General features: G+C 36.0%; 1 protein-coding gene across 2 annotated transcripts in view; it reads right to left on the bottom strand.

Moving 5' to 3' along the window:
- The window catches only part of bmp6 (bone morphogenetic protein 6), a 54,109-nt gene extending 42,369 nt beyond the window's left edge, over positions 1–11,740 (bottom strand). The window contains exon 1 of one of the 2 annotated variants that reach the window (XM_059524366.1): positions 10,677–11,740. In XM_059524366.1, the coding sequence (XP_059380349.1) occupies positions 10,677–11,055 (379 nt within the window). In that variant the 5' untranslated portion in view covers positions 11,056–11,740. The remainder of the gene's footprint in view (positions 1–10,676) is intronic. The other variant, XM_059524365.1, reaches the window with a different exon arrangement.
- Between the last annotated feature and the right edge of the window lie 6,221 nt (positions 11,741–17,961).

Here is a 17,961-nt window from a genome sequence, read left to right as displayed (position 1 = left end):
AGTTCTTCAGCTGTTTTTAACTGCTTACAGGATGTAAATGTTCACTACTCAGTTGCGTTTTTGATGGTTTAGGTGCGCATTGAGTCTTATTTTATGAGGAGATACCAACCTCTGTGGCTCTAATATTGGAGAATGGGCAACAATGGCAACTTGCATAATACCTGTATGGGCATCGTAAATCAATCACATCAATTAATCACATTTGGAGTTGCACAGCCATTAATCACTGTTTGCAGACCATAAAAAGTTGTGCCATAAACTCATAAACTGAATATTAACTGTCACAAAAATAACCCGTTCATGACTTCTCTGGTAAATCAGCCATTTTTTGTTGTAATTTAAATTATATTTACATTTATTTAGCAGATGCTTTTATCCAAAGCGACTTACAGTGCATTCAGCCTACACTTTTTTTTCTTTTTTCTTTTTTTTTACCAGTATATAATGTTTAATGGAACATTTTTTGAAGGATGAATTGAAGGATGCTAGTTTATTAAGTCATTTCCTCACAAGAGTACTAAAGCCCCTCCTTCACCTACATACATTACATTTTACATTTATTCATTTGTTTGTTTGTGCACTTTCCTGAAATGTCATGTCAAAGAGTTTGCAAATACTGTATCAAGTTCTTTTTCACAGCTTTCAAAGAAATAGTTTACCCCAAATGAAAAATCTGTCATCATTTACTCATATATAAATTAAGAATGTGGGTAACCAAACAGTTGTTGGTCCCCATTGACTTCCATAGTATAGTATAGTAATACTGCAGCAATTTATTCTGACAAGCCCAGTCTTCTCTGACTGGTTTATCTATGGTAACTATGGTGTTGGTATTGGAAGTCCATATAGTGTTTTTGGCACTTGCAGCAAAGAAAAAAAAAAAGAAAGAATCTACTTGACATAAGAAAATCCCTTAGCCAACTGACCCTTCACTGGGAGTTTGACTGAGAGGCAATCTGACCAATCATAAAGCCGAATCTGACTTTTTGTCCAACAAACAAACCAGACAAGAGAGTAGATTAGTTTTGGTGGACTTGAACTTGAAAAATTGTGTATTGACATCTTTCCGCAGTTGAAACCAGATACCTTTTGATGTTTATTCATGTTTACTTCATGCTATAACTAGTAAAAAGGAAAAGATTATCAGTTCATGTGCTACTTGAACTTAAGCGCTATAGTCATCTGCCACAAAACAGTATATATAGTTTGAATTTCTTAAAAAAATGACATAATTTGAAAGCTGAGACTTCGTTTCATACCAAAAGTAACCCACTCTGTTTTGTCTGGCTACCTACACAAACTGCATGTTACGACATTCACCTTAACAGACAAACCTCTGTTTGAATAGTATATGAAAAATTTCCAAAAAAATGAAATTTTCCACTGGTGGTATACTGTCTACCCCATATTGAAAGATTTGGGTTAGGGTTTTGAAACCTTATGGGACCAATTCTGGCCATTGAGGGCACCCCAAGGTGGTGTTTTTTCCATCACTTAGGGGGTCGAATGGCAAATTGGTCTTGAAATACCTCTGGTGTTTGTTTCGAGGCATTGTATGTGGTGTCTCCTACAACTGGGGCTACCTGTGTGTGTATGTCTGTGTGAGCATGCCAGGCTGAGAGACCTGTTAGAGCCATCTGTGTGTGCTGCAGCAGGTGTGTGTGAGCTCAGGGCTGGCTGGAGACACAGATTTAGAGGAGGAAGTCTGTGTCAGACAGCAGAGATGGATCTCCCCTAAGGGATCTGATAAATAAGGAAAAAATATCTTTGAAAAAGGAAACGCAGCTGTTTCCAAAGGAGAAGTCAAAATATTGGTGGCTTGCATTCCACAGCAGCTAGTACAACAGCCAAAATCTTTCTCTCTCTTTGATTGTGTGTATTCTGACATCCCCTTCCATAGGCTTCTTCCTCCTGGAAACTCTAGGTAGGACACGTTGTAAGTAAAATCGCTAACCAATCCCAAACTCGATACTAGTCCAACATCTTGTACATACTGTAAATAAGTATAACTCTAATGCTTAATTTCCCGCCAGCCTCAATAGAAGTGAGTGTGTATATTTGTATGTTTTTCAAGGTTAGCACATTCGCCTTAAGTTTTTTGCACTTTGTCTGATTGTTATTAAAAGTTAAAACAATGTAACCTCTTTAGATGACTGATTCAGCACACCACGAGACACTTCATTGTGCTACTGACCATTAAATGAAGACACATTCATTGCTGCCTGAAGAAAACAGTGGAGCCATAAATCAAGAGTGCTCACACATTTCCTATTCACTCATGGAGGGCACTGGGTGACATTCCGCCATGGGTGGAGAGAGTGTGTGTGTACAATATAAGTGAGGGATAGGTTTCTTGCAGAATTGGGTTGATGTGTTTAGAAACAGAGGAACTAAATCATTTTCATGACATTAAGTTCTTTTAATAGTTCTTGAATGTCTGCATTCTTCCACTGAAGCGGATGGAACACCTTTATAATATATTTAACAGACCAGTGGTGTGCAGTGGTGTTCTGGAATGAGGAGGCAAAGTCCTCACTGTTTCTTTGATGTAACTATTGCCATTAATTAGAAAAGATGACAAGAACATCATTGTCAAATGAAAACTGTGGCATCATTGTGATTCTGATATACTTTATACTCACCAAATATCAAAGTTCTTTCTATGAAAGAAAAAAACAACATTTTCTTACAATCTTAATACAGTTGTATTGACAACATTATGAAATATAATTACATCTGGGTAACAGATGCATAACAGCTACAATTGGCATCAAGCTACAAATGACACTTTATGACATTAATACTATACGTATACTAAAAACTCACTGTAAACAACCACTGACCGTTTGTCATACCTTCCAATCCCAATCTAATGTGGATTTTTGTCATGTAATGAGCCACAAAAATGTTATTTTAAGCACTTTAGAATAAGCTAATTACTACACCTGCTTAGCATTTTACATAATCATCCTTTATAATTGTAAAAGTACCCGAAATAACATTAAAATCACATACAAATAAAATGCTATTATAATCATTTCAGCTTCAAATCAAACTCAAATCAAGGAAGGGAAGTGTGAGTGCAAGAAGCCAAGCGTGAATTCCAGTGCAACACTTTGTTTTTATCAGCGAAGGAGTGTGAAGAAAAATAGAGCAGAAAGTAGCATTTACTAGTAACAGATTTATGATCAAATGTTAAATGACATAATGTTATAAAGAATGATATTAGTCAGGGTAATTTAAATAACATTTAAATGGCATTTAAAAGGATTTAAGAGAATAAGAAAAAGAGACACATTTCTAAAGCAAAAATTTATTACAAACACATCCATTTGAACTATTTGCAAATAATATTTTAAAATATGCATACATTTAATCTTACATGCATGCCTAAGTACATCATTTGTTTTATTATCAAATTTTGTTTTTTCTTTTGTGAACATTTTGCATATATATATATATATATATATATATATATATATATATATATATATAATATTATATTATATATATATATATATATATATATATATATAATATTATATTATATATATATATATATATATATATATATATATATATATATATATAATATTATATATATATATATATAATATTATATATATAGTCATTTTTAGATTAACTATATTTATTTTTCTTATTATTTTTAATCCATTTAAATGCCTTTTTTTTATCCCCCTGACTAATATTCTATTTCATAACATTCTATTTCATAACATTGTATGGTAACAAATACTGCAAACCTGTAGGTTTGAACCCAGTGGTTAATGGCTCAGCTGTGACCTCACCAAGTTAACCCAAGAGGATTGTCAGGGAGGTCACGCTCTGCTGTCCACCCATCTCTAACTTTGTGCATGAGCATTTCACTTTCAAGCACAGACTTGGTTCAAGCCTTGGCTTTAAGAGTGTTTGACGTCAGGCCATCAGCACGCTAAAGAGAAAAATGCCACACTTGGCTTAAAGGAATAAGCAGGGGTGGAGGTGTGGTCCCTTTTTTCTTCTGTGGGTAATTACTCAGATGTTGACGTGAGACTTCTAAGTGGCTACATGGATGTGATCCATCCAACAAGTGATTTATCATGTAATCAGATGTTGGGTTTGTGGTATCTTCTCACATCGGTTTAACAAACGCCTTCTTATCTGACAAATTCACAGCCCAGAGGCAACTGCACGGCAAGTTTTATTCTCCTGAGATCCTTATTTATTCCTTATTCAATATGATCCCTGATAAGACAAAATGCTTCAGTCAAAGAGAGCAGCTACCTGCAGAAAACGGCACATTCCTGAGAACTGATCGCCGTGATGGTCGTGGGGGCATGTCTGACGGCTATGGCATGAGACGCAGAGATAGCATCAGGACTTCACAGCTAAGACTGAAGCAAAAGGACATTCCCTGAAAAAAGCTTATCTCCTGACCTCACAATCATCAACTCCAGCGTGCCTGTTTAACTGAGATTAAAACTTGCATTCCTTGTCAGATAATCACTGTCCAAAATTGTTTAGTTCAGAGAACGAGGGGATCTGGCCTTAGGCTAAAAGAGAAGAACAACAAAAGCCATTTTGTTCATTAAAACAAAACAATCCAACAAAACTAATTAATTTCTGAATGTAAGAAAGGATCATGTGTAAAAAGCCACAGAAAAATGCAGTGTTTAAAGATAAGTATTGCAACTACACCTTTCTTGGCCTGCACACATAAAATTGCTTAAAGTTAACCTTTTTTTGTGTGTTGTTTTTCATCAAAAACCTTACTCACTGATTTAGATTATTCGCTGATGTCATATCACTGACCACTTTTTAATTCACGAGTGTTAAAATCAATTGCTGTCCTTCATTATTTTGTTATTCATGAATTAAGAAATATTATATTTTCTAAAAATAATTGGTAAAATAGCAAAAAACGGACCTCCTTCTCTTTGTGTACAGATGTGACAACCCTGTATGGATGAATTACACAAAACTGATAATTACCGCAAAATCTGACCTGTAATTATTATAAATATTCCATTGGGGTGATTCAAGGACAGTTATGAAATATGATTTCTGTATACATTTACTTGTATGTATGAATCTTGGGAATCAGGATATTCCAAAAATAAATTAATACATAAATAAATAAAAAACAGAGAGGGACTTAATCTATGGCGAAGTGATTGGATGGTGGTGTTCTCTATATTACAGAAAGAATGTTTTCAAAGGCAGAGCAGGTTATTTTATTCTCATGGTGGAATAACATGCACTGTGCACATGAGGACCAGGTACTTGCACTGAGAATGTAATAGTTCACTGTCAAATTCTTGATGACTTGAGATGATGGCTAATCTGATAATGCTCTCAGCTACCATTTTTGAGTCACTTTGGAAGAAAAGCTGCTGCTAAAAGACTAATTGCAAATGTGCTAATAAAAATGCAGTGCTGAAGTTCCACATTTTTTCAATTCAGAATTCTGCCAAATTTTCCCCAAAAATGACTGCAGATTTTATCTGTGCCTGCCTGGCCATTAGTCTCATTTGCTGCGTGCTTTCAACAGTTCTTATCAGTCTGCTGAGTCACCCTTGAGAAAATCCCTTTCCTTCTTTACGAAGCTAAGGCATAACTCAAATTCCTTCCTTAATTTCCATGTTAACGCCCGCATGCAGACTAGAAGTGATACAACCCTCCTGTGTCTGTGATCCACTGCCGGTCTTTCAGAAGAGGTCATCCATGTTGTGCATAACCAGCCAACATCAAACAATTCATTGATCGATTGCGGTCAACTAATTATTTGATAAAATTTGGGATTAGGAACATTGTTGTGCAAAACAAACAGCTCAGCCCAGATTTGGAGCTCAGCACACTAAAAGACATTATTAAGAGCGCAAGAACGAAATGAAAGCGCATTGTGAAATACAGGATTCATACAGTTATAAGAAGCTAGGATTGTCTAGACTTTAGACCTTGCTAAGCTCCAGAGAAACCCCCTAAAACTCTGTGTGGGTCACTTTTACTATTTTACAGGCCTAAAGGGAAGCTTACCTGTGCTCTCTTGGGTGGCTGTTGACTTTGCTAAGTGGGAAAATGACAGCTGAGCTCTAGTTAAGACGTGCTGTGGAAGAGAATGAGTTTAAAAATGCTTATATGTTTGTATGAGACAGTTACAGGAGGAAATATGAGTGAGCACAAAAGATCCAGGTCGAAAAAGGCAATGATAGACCAAAGAAGAGAAAACATGAATGCTTTTTTCCCCATGGATTTTCCCTGGATTACTGGATTACACAATATTAGTAGTGCAAACAAGAGATGGGAGTTTCCTCAAAATTCTCTGGGCCAAGAAAAGCTCAGGGCATCCTCTACCCTTCTATAAACAGAGCAAGACTGGTCAGGAAGAATTGGAAGATTTAGGAACATCAAGAACTTTGAATTCTCCTGAATCTGTCACAAAGATCACTCAAACTCAAATCTGTCAAACTCAGAGTTCGGCTCAAGTGAACACCTGCATGTAGCATGCTTTCATTTATTTATTTTTATTTTTTTGAACACCTGGTATTCCCCACAAAATGGTTTTTATTCATGCTTGAATTTGAATCACCCATGAGCAGTGTTGGGGAAAGTTACTTTTAAAAGTAATGCATTACAATATTGCGTTACTTCCTAAGAAAGTAACAAATAACATTACTTAGTTACTTTTTATGGAAAGTAATGCATTACGTTACTTCTGTGTTACTTTCGCGATACTTTTTAAATATGAGCAGTAAAAGCCCTAGCATGTAAAAGTCCTTTCACACCAAAAAGTGTAATGAATAAACCTCAGGCTGAAGAAAAAGTAAATTCACGTCTGTACAGTAGAACACAGGTGAAGAAGTTTCAACACGCTTCAGAAAAACAAAAAACTAAAATTAATCTAAAGTCATTTTTGCCTATTATTATGGTTGAACTGGATCATCAAAGGTCAGCAGCAAGGACATTAGTTAATAAAATGGGATTAGATACATTTGTGTTAACATATTTAATGCAGGTTTGCGTGATATTCTGTTTTAATTAATTTTGATGAATCCTAAATGTTTTTGTTTTTTTTGTGAGTGGGATAAATTAATGCACATTGACATTTAGTTTAGAACTACATCATGTTCATACAGCACACACAACACCTCTGTACTTCTGATTTCTCCCAATATGGGGACAGGAGACTTGTCAGTCAATAAATGGGAAAATAAAGTAACTGGCATTACCTTTTTGAAAAGTAACTCAGATATTTTCTTGTAAATTAAAAAGTAATGCATTACTTTACTAGTTACTTGAAAAAAGAAATCTGATTATGTAACTTGTTACTTGTAATGGGTTACTCCCAACACTGCCCATGAGTGAACGTCATGAATGTCATGATTCAGTTCATCTGGAAAAGAAGACAAAAACGCTGAAGACATCAGCTGTGTGGGAGTACTTTAAATTGAGTGAAGACAAGACAAATGCAGTGTGCCAAATATGTGATTTGAAACTGGCCTACCCCAACAGCATATAAAGTTTTACAAATCACCTGAGTTCTGTAAGTAGCACGCCTATATCATATATTTGGTGTAAAAAAAAACAAAAAAATAAAAAACTAGCTGCTTTTATCCGCCATGTTAATTTTACACATAGTAAAAAAGTGCACTGAGGCTACATCTACACGAAGCCAGAGCTTTCCAAATCCAATCTTTTTTTTCCCCTTGTCTCAAGAAATATCTGCGTCCCCACGAAACCAACACAAAACTATGTAGTATACATGCCAGACCAGTATGTGGTGCTGTAATTCTGCCACAGAGATACACTAAAAATGAACTATAAGCATAAACCTTGTGCGCGGTATACAAATGAACATGGAACAATACATTTTATAATCAGTGTTCATGTTAGTTGATAAAAAGACAATCGTTCAGTTTTTGTTCATGTTTTGGTTGCTGTTAAGAGACATACTGTAGCAGTGTCTAGAGGGCGAGAAGTGGGCTGATGTTAATCCGAAAATATACGGATTCACTGTCCACACAAAAACGCAAGGGTGGCATTTACAGATTTATCCACTCAAAGAATATCGTTTACAACTCTCCAAAAACTCTCCATCGTTTACAACTCTCCGTGTGGACTAATCACCCATACGATACAAAACTTTTGCACCAAGGTCGAAGTACTGCAAAGTGCTCTTCCGCCATTCATTATAGTCCTCACTTTTATCCGCTTAGGAAATCGCCACTGTTTATTTTGTGTCACCATACTTACTTTTGTAACTACTCATGTAACTGTCTTTAAATAGGGAAAATGGGAGTGTTTGGTAGCTTCTAAATTCATCCCTGTTTGGATCCTAAGGAATGAATGGTGCTAAGCTAAATGCTAGCATAGTTGCGCCGAGCACTACAGCAATTGAGGGCACGCACTGAGACAGGAGAGGTACGAATCAACTCATCTAAGATGAGGGAAGAACATAGTGGAATATGGAAAAATGGTGGCGTATTACTTTAATCATTATAAATGAGAATTGTTAACAATATTGCCAATATACACAAAGCTGACAGCTTTACCTGCTGAAGTTTGTTCAAGTTGTGCACAAACTAGACACTGCTTTTGTGCACTTTTACTTGCACGTCTCCGTAATTTCTCTCTCTCTCACGCGCTGCACAACTGAACTGCATTAAGTAGGTGTGTGTTAATGCTGCGGTTCTGCAGAGATGAGGACTGTTTTAAACTTTTTTTCATTAAAACTTTGATGTGCATCGACACAAACAATCAAGAAAAAAGACATCACATGCACATTTTTAAGTTATAACTTTTAAATACAAAGGCCCAGTTGCAAAAACTTCACTCGAAATTGAATGTTTTTGGTCGCAAATGCAACCATTTTATTTGCAGTTTGGAGCCCTTTTATGATGCTAATTTTTTAATTCCTTCACAGTATGAAAAAAAATAAAAGTATGAACATTCTGCCAAACACTGAGCTCCACAGTGACATTAAAAACGTGAAAATGGCAATGTCTTTGTTAAATATTTAGGTAATAATAATGGTGTTCAGTGTACCAGTGTTGTTTCTCTTTAGGGCGGAAATCCTGACTACTTATGAAGCCACACCATAAAAAAGAAATTTGAACTACTGTTCCGACAGTCATAAGATGATTCACATAGGATACACTGACTATCCAAATGTCTGTGAGAAAAAGCCTGGCTATTTCTGGATGTGATACAACACTGGTCAGTTTCTGTATGCCGATACTGTTCCTTTTTCTCCTACATTTGGAGCTTAGTCATAGGAGATCTAGACAGATGACTGCTGTAAATGACCATGAAGAATCACCACTCGAATCATAGACAAATCACATAAAACAAGTTATATGATTTCCCTTATAAGAGTCTAGAACAAAACCATATTAAATTACAAGTGCAAAATTATCTGTCCTGTCCACATACTGTATTTCCAATAACTTTGACTGAAATGAGTCACTGAAACACACTGCTAATATAAAAGCCACTTCAAGACTCTATTAGGTAACAAACTGCTGGTCAGTTGATATGAAATTCTGCTTACTTCCAAGCAGAGCCCGATAACGTGTCCATCAACTGATTGCAGAAAACCGCTACCAGATCAAGAAAGACCACATTTATTGTCTTATAAAACAAACTGAAAGAGACAAATGAGCTTTGAAATAAACCCAGCCAAAAACTAATGTCGCAACTCACACAAAAGCATCTCTGGCATCTGACCCAACAATTGGCCCACAGCTACAGTGAGCAGAGCCAGAAGAGTTTGTATTGTTATAATTAACTTAATTGGGCAACTCCTGGCCCCTGTAGAGGGAAGTTCACATAAACAAGTGAATCTTGGACACGAATACTCCCTCCATTAATGAGGTCTGTGTTTACTGAAGCAAACCACACAGAGTCTCTGAGCATAAACAGACCCATGGTTTGACACTGTGCTTAGGGTCACTATGAGCTTGATAGATGTCAGTTTAAAAAGTGTTGAAGGGTGATATCCAATAAACCTCGCAAAAAAAAAAAAAAAAAACTACTTTTTCTTCAATGCCTCAGAAAAAAATCTGAAACAAAATCAAACATTATCACTCCAAGCAGAATAACAATAATAATCATTTTGGAATGATAGCCTTCATATTTAAGCTATTCAAAATATGTTTGTTTAGCTATAAAATATAGTCAAAGCAAATATCATGCATGCTAAAAACAAAAATTAAAAAGAGTGTTTGTTCCCTAAATAAAATGTTTAATGGTTTTTAGAAAACTTTTTTTTCAAGTGGATGTATGAAGTCAGTTCTCCTCAAGTTCAAACAGGTGTTAAATGTCTTAACAGAGAAAACACAGGTGTAGATCATCACATTAACATAGAGGTGCCTGAATACTATATTTTCATTTATTAAGCTATAGCCTATACAGTATCTAAAATCATTTAACGTACGTTTTTGTTAAATTGAAAAGTGTGCTTGTGCAATCATTTTTAATTGAATAAAACATATCACCGAGTTGCTCATCAGAACTCATAAATCAAGCAGTTAAATTATTAAAACATTATTTAAATTCTTAATAAATTGTTGATAGATTATTGTTTCATTTTAAAGACCTAGATTGGTACTGAGATGTCATCGTGTGTATCAAAATGGACACAAGAGTGAAAAAGGAAATGTAAAAGTCGATCTTACCTAAATTGACAAAACTCATGACCATGTCTGCATCATGCAGGAACTCTGTGTCATGAAGAGAAGCTAAAGCGGGTCGTGTGGTGGTGAACAGTGATCTGTACTGATCCACATCGCTCTTCTCTTCAGTGGACATACTGTTGTAAAGATCCAGCATGAAGAGGGGTGCTGAATTATATTTGCCGCTGTTCAAATGCGGTCTGGGTCTGTGGTTCAGTCCCAGTATGGACAGAATCTCTTTCTGCATCTCTCTCTTCTCCTGAGTCCGCAACCTCCGCTGTATGAAGTTGGGCTGAAGCTCAGATCCATCTAGTGCAGAACTGCTACCTGCCAAATAAAAGCTCCACAAGAAGCCCAGCAGAGCAAACCAGACGCTTGTCATCTTTACATCCAGTCTGTGATGATGATGATGAGGGTGTATTCAATTCTAAATATAAAATCACTTGGAAGCCAATGTTTTCCCCTCTTCTCTTCTGCTTCAAGCCATAGGATCTTACAGCTAGGTTCTTTAATGGTTCTTAGGTTCAGCAAAGAACAATTTTCTTATAAAGGACCATTTTGCTTGCATGGTTCATGATTACATTATGGGGTCTTCAGAACTGTGCTGGTTTCTAGGTTCTTTACAACACTAGAGTATAGATCGTTTAATATAAAGTTCTTGTAAATGATATTCTATGGCATCAGGTTGTAAAGCCTCTTTGAGCTGTAACTGTAAACTATGTAAAACAGTATTATCCTGTGCAAAACAAATGCAGCTGTCGTCCAGGTTGTTTTTCAGTTCGCAAAATCTCCATCAATTCTTCGGCGTGATGCTCCGCTCCGGACAGAAGACAGCTGGAAACTTCTGAGAGTCCCATCAAATGTGAAGTTACTGTTAAGTGTGGTGAATAATTCAAAACGACGAATAAAGAAAAAGTTATCCGTCACTTTTGCAAGAAATTATTTCCTCACGAGCTGTAATATATCTTCTCCGTTCAGTTCTTTGATTTGATTGATCCCTACTGAGCGTGTTTGTTGAGTGGACTGCGCGTCTGTCACGGAGGCTTTTAAATAACGGAGTTGAAGCAGGTAGAGGCGTCTCGAGCCCGCCCCAGTGCTCGCGTCAAGAGGTGGAGCTTTACCAGACAGTTTTAACATCCTCAAACTTATCCTCTTTACGTAGACTGCACGTCTACGTGTCTTCTTTGTCAATGTAGATGACAATCTCAGGTGTCAGGTGTCTACGGTTTGTCTACGAGCGACGCGGCCGTATTCGACTTTTTTTTTTTTTTAGTGCGTCGATGACAATGTCATGTAGGCAGCTTCATTCATCGTTTCATAATCGTTTATTAAAACAACCGCGTTCTAGTCTTGCCGCGCAGTCGAAAAAAGAGTTCAAATAGTGGCTACTTAGTTTAACGTCGGTTTAAAATTGGCTAGATAAGACGCAAACAATGTAGGCTTCCAAAAACCCAAGTTTTTTATTTTTAAATGTGCAAGTTACAGCAGAACGCCTACTATGTGTAGACTACTTAACTGTTCGTAGTGTAGGCTACATGCACTGATTAGAATATTATTAGTTGGGTCTATTATAGGCTAACAAAAGGGTTCAAGTTGTGTTGCTTAAGGCTAAGTGTAGACTTGTAAACACTGGTATGCTGGAAACTCATTTGACCGATATTCGCTCGTGAAAAAATACCATAAAGGCTTGTTGGTAATTATCCGAGTAATTTAAAGTTAACTTTTTTTCTATAAACGTCACCACAAAATAATAAATGAACTTGCGCTATGTAATCGAGGCATTTTATGGCCAAAGCATGACCCCTAACGACACAGAAAATAACCGCAAGAGGCTGAGGAAAACGAGCAGGAGTTTAATGGTGTTAGCTACCAATCACAGTGTTGCCAACTCATTTTGTTAACTTTTCAGGCTACTCTAGCAACCTCAAAAATCACCTAGCAACAAATTTAGATATTTTTAAAATCTTTAAGCAACTGTGACTCAAATGATAAAAGGCACTCTGTTTTGTTCTAAATTACACAGAAAAGAGGAAATCAAAGGTGTCTAGCAGAACACATATCACATAAATTAAGTTGCTAGTTGCAACTGTTCAATAATACTTGTTAATTTATCAGAACACTTTATTAGTTTGTACCAGCACTTGTTGATCAGTTTAAAATTCAATATTGTAGAAAAATGGAAAACCCGTGAAAATAAATACAGAAAATGCTTTCAAATTATCACGGTACATTGTGCCCTATTTTACAGACTTTTCTTGAAGTGTAGCACAGGTTACTAACTACCAATACACTGTTTAAAAATATAATTGTTCAGAATGTGTAGTTTTACTAGTCAATAAGAAATAAAATGTGTAAATGTTTATTCAATAATTCAATGTTGTATTTAATATATATATATATATATATATATATATATATATATATATATATATATATATATTCGTTATACTAACTAATCTAAATTAACATTTCAAATTCATAATCATATATATATATATATATATATATATATTTAAAATTATTAATTTGTATTTATTTTTTATTTATTTATTTGCTGAGATTTAGTGATATAGTGTATATCTATGCAGTTTTGCAGTTGTCATTTAGCAACTTTTAGCAACAATTTGTCCTGCCTTTAGCAACTTCCTCTGAAAATTAGTTGGCATGTTTGACAGGTCACTAGAGCCCGTATGCTGAACTTGATTATAGTTTTATTTTGTGTAAAATCTTGATCACATATCTTAGGTATTTTTAAAGGAGTTCTCTGATGTTTGAGATCACAGACATCAGACAGACAGACAGTAAACTGATGCTTGCAGTCAGGGTCAGGTGCAACGCTTTAAAGATGAGACACTCACTGAACTTACTAAAAATGAGAGAGATAATTTAGATGTTTATGTTATGGAAACTGATTTCAGAAAACACAAACACACAAATTCACACACTATGTTGTGTCTGGTGAGATTCAGATTGATAAGATGGCTGTGAGTTGTTATCTCTAAGTGGTTAATCTTATCTAGCGGGGCAGAAAAGCATGCATCAAAGCGACAAAAACCAATGCCAGCCACCCCCTTCCCTTCCCTTCATCAGTCCAATCACTGATAGTCCATTACTCTCTCTCTCTCTCACACACACACACACACACAGAGAGAGAGAGAGAGAGAGAGAGAGAGAGAGAGAGAGAGAGATAGATGTACTGGTTTCCATTCTTTATGGGGACATTCCTTAGGACATAATGATTTTATACCCCTACCCCTCACACAAAACTTTCTGCATTTTTAAAATTTCAAAAAAAAAAAACACTGGTTCCAATCATTCTGAATGATTTATAAGCTGTTGCCCTCATGGGAACCCAAAATTGTCCCCGGTATTCCCCACGTTATGGGAAACAACATACACAAGAAGTGATACCAGTAATTTTTGGCCTTGTGGGCACATTTGATCCCCATAATGTGGGAAATACACACACATTATATATATATATATATATATGTGTGTGTGTGTGTGTGTATGGGTAATATTGATATGGCTTTAAAAAGTATTTATACTTTTTTGTACACTATATATATATATATATATATATATATATATATATATATATATATATATATATATATCACTCCCATTTTGTCATCTTTACATTGGTAGCTGGTCTGTTATAGAATTTATTTTAAAATCTTGCTATTTCTTGGTGTCATTTAAGTCCCTTTTAAAGACTTATTTTCCCAGGCTTTTTTTTGCAAAATTGCCTTTTAAAAAATATAGGCACAAGTATGGAATGATATTGCGGACATTATTCAAAAGGCATTGCAAATTGTATTTGCAATTGCGTTTTCAATTTGTGGACGCATAAAATGTGACATAATCCAAATGCAAATCGCACATTACCGTTTTCATTTTCGATTAAGTGAACGCACAGTGTCTGCCAAATTTAAAATGGAAATGCAAAGTCTGTTTGCAATTGTGTTTTCCATATCTTACGAGCTATGAGCCTGTCATATTTAAATAGCAATATTAATTACCACATTTGCCTTTTCACTCTCTCTGCACTGTGCATGTAAACTGCCAAAACTCAAATGGAATCGCAATACCTTTTGCATTTTGAATTTCCAACGTCTACACGGAAACCTGTCAATCAAGTGACAGGGGTAGGGCCATTTTATTGGGCGTGTTTGCATTGGGAAGTGAAGATCGTACTAAAATGTACCATGTTTTTACTAGGGTAAATATAAGTTAACGATAGTGTTTATAATTAAGCCACAGTAGCCACAAATGTACAGTTGTCTGAGACGTTATGAAATGTTCTTTAATATCATGAACCATAAAATGTAGTCAGTGTTCTGCTACTGTTTAATTTCATAATAGGTAAACACAGGCCACACGTTAAGATGGTCACAGATCTGGTGCTGGTTCAGTGTAGCTTGGTAGCTCAGTGGTTAGTGACTGTCATCGCTAATGGCATACCGTCTTTTAGCGCGTGTTCGAAACCCGGGCCAACACAGATGTTCTTTATTTTTTTAGTTTATCCTACTAACTTCAGCCGCCAAACGAGCGATCATACAGTGAGGAAAATTGCAGTAGTCAAGGCGAGCTGACATGTTATCAAGTACGCTGCTGTTTGCAGAATTACCAGACCTGCGTCCTCGCAGACATCACACTCCTGAGTCGAATGCACAAAGTCTGAACTACTGATGCAAGTCCGAAATCAGCGGCTGAAGTTAGTAGGATAAACAAAAAAATAAAGAACGTCTGTGTTGGCCCGGGTTTCGAACACGCGCTAAAAGATGGTATGCCATTGGAGATGACAGTCACTAACCAGTCAGCTACCAAGCTACACTGAATCAGCACTAGATCTGTGACCATCTTAACGTGTGGCCTGTGTTTCCCTATTATGATAATAAACAATAGCAGAACACTGACTACATTTTATGGTTCATGATATTAAAGAACATTTCATAACGTCTCAGACAACTGTACATTTGTGGCTACTGTGGCTTAATTATAAACACTATCATTAACTCATATTTACCCTAGTAAAAACATGGTACATTTTAGTACGATCGTCACTTCCCAATGCAAACACGCCCAATAAAATGGCCCCACCCCTGTCACTTGATTGGCAGGTTTCCATGTAGACGTTCGAAATTCAAATGCAAAAGGTATTGCGATTCCATTTGAGTTTTGGCAGTTTACATGCACAGTGCAGAGAGAGTGAAAAGGCAAATGTGGTAATTAATATTGCTATTTAAATATGACAGGCTCATAGCTCGTAAGATATGGAAAACACAATTGCAAACGGACTTTGCATTTCCATTTTAAATTTGGCAGACACTGTGTGTTCACTTAATCGAAAATGAAAACGGTAATGCGCGATTTGCATTTGGATTATGTCACATTTTATGCGTCCACAAATTGAAAACGCAATTGCAAATACAATTTGCAATGCCTTTTGAATAATGTCCGCAATATCATTCCATAGTCCGCAATATCATTCCATAAATCTAGATTATTTCTTTACATTTTGGATCACTGTGAACTTCCCTTTGGTGGAGAAGCTATTTAGACACAATACCATAGAGGTTTGGAGGAACAACATTTTTATTTTTGAGTCAACTAGTTTGTAGACAGAAAGAATCTTAAGCAGTGAAAGGAAACAGACAGTGATAAGATAAGTGGGTTAAGAGAGATAAAAGCTGAGCATTCCTCTGTAAATGTATTTCAATTGATAGTTGAAAGTGTTAAACACACACTTGCACACAGACATAGGACAAAATGTTTCTACAGCATGCCATTTCACCAGTTCTAACATTCCATTGGACCATCTGCAAAAGCAAGATGCTAATGTAGTTGTTTATTTTCATGGTAACTTTAAAATACATGGCTGTAACAAGTTGACTTAAGATTATAAAAAATGCACAATCATTTTAGGGGTCCGATCACAGACAGGATGACAGTAAAGAGCATCATCAAGGAATGCAAAAGTGCAGCATTCATGTTTGAACTCATCCATTCTTCAAGAGTCAGTTGCGAATTGGCTGTCAGTAGCATGATGAATGACCTGTGTGTGATTCTGTGTGTGGTCAGTTAACACATGCACTCACACATATGCATTCTTTTTTATATATACCTTAGAAGGATATTAATACAATGCATGTTTTTTTAAATGTTTGCTTGACCCCTCTATTCCTGCAAATATATAGGTTTTAACAATGAACAAAGTTTTGAGAATTGTTAATCAAGTTTGCAGATTTGAGCACTGTAAGGATAAATTCAAAGTTTTGGATATGGTACGCATCTCAATGCATAGCCAACGTTATGATACATAAAGTATACATATGAAGCAGCAACCTGTGTGATGCGATACGATTCACCCCATTACGATGCAGTGAAATCCAATTTCAATGCTATTCAATACAATAGGATGCAATGGGAAATTAATAGATAATGCTATGCAATATGGTAATAAATAGATAATGCTTTTCAATATGGTACAGATAGTTTGTTTTGGTTCAGACAGACAGCCATGTAAATCTACAGTATATTCTATGCAACACGCCACGGTGTCCATAGTGTTGTGACAGTCATATTCACGTAGCAGCAGCAGTGGTGATTGAACATGCTTGAGAAACAGTTTAGAGACGATAAATCAATCTACATTGGTCACTTTCTAAATAAGAAATGTATAGTGCATCTAATAATTAAATATAAATATATCTTTTTTTACAGATGTAAATATGTAAGAAACAATGTGTCTCGATACAAATGCTAACTTGTATCTGATGCACACTTTCTTAAATTGATGCATAGGTTGCATCGTTAACTTTTATGCAATCGATGCAAATCCGTGAATCTTACCATCCATACTGTATAGATCTACTATGGGGTAATTTCCTGTATGTTAAAGTATATTAGGCCACAAGTGAACAGTCAGTCATTGAACTTAATGAGCTGGAAGCAGGAAAAATAGGTAACCAAAATGATCTGAGTGACTTTGGCCAAAAAATGGTAGCTAGACAGCTGGGTCTTTTGGGTTGTTCCTGGTATGCAGTGGTTATTAGTACTTATCAAAAGTGGTGCAAGGAAGGACAACTGGTGAACCAGTGTAATGAGTTCCCAAGACTCACTGATGCATGTGCATAACAATTTACTGCGTTTGGGACTGCATAGCCACAAACTGGTCAGAGAGCCCATGATGACCCCTGTCCACTTCCAAAAGTTCTTATAATTGGCAAGTAAGCGACCAATGGAAGAAAGTTGCCTGATCTGATAAATAACTTTTCAGACCAGA

The sequence above is a fragment of the Carassius carassius genome, chromosome 35, assembly GCF_963082965.1.
Source record: "Carassius carassius chromosome 35, fCarCar2.1, whole genome shotgun sequence".
In the NCBI taxonomy this organism is placed as follows: domain Eukaryota; kingdom Metazoa; phylum Chordata; class Actinopteri; order Cypriniformes; family Cyprinidae; genus Carassius; species Carassius carassius.
Note: the sequence above shows the minus strand (reverse complement) of the source record. Positions and strands in the feature narration are given on the sequence as shown.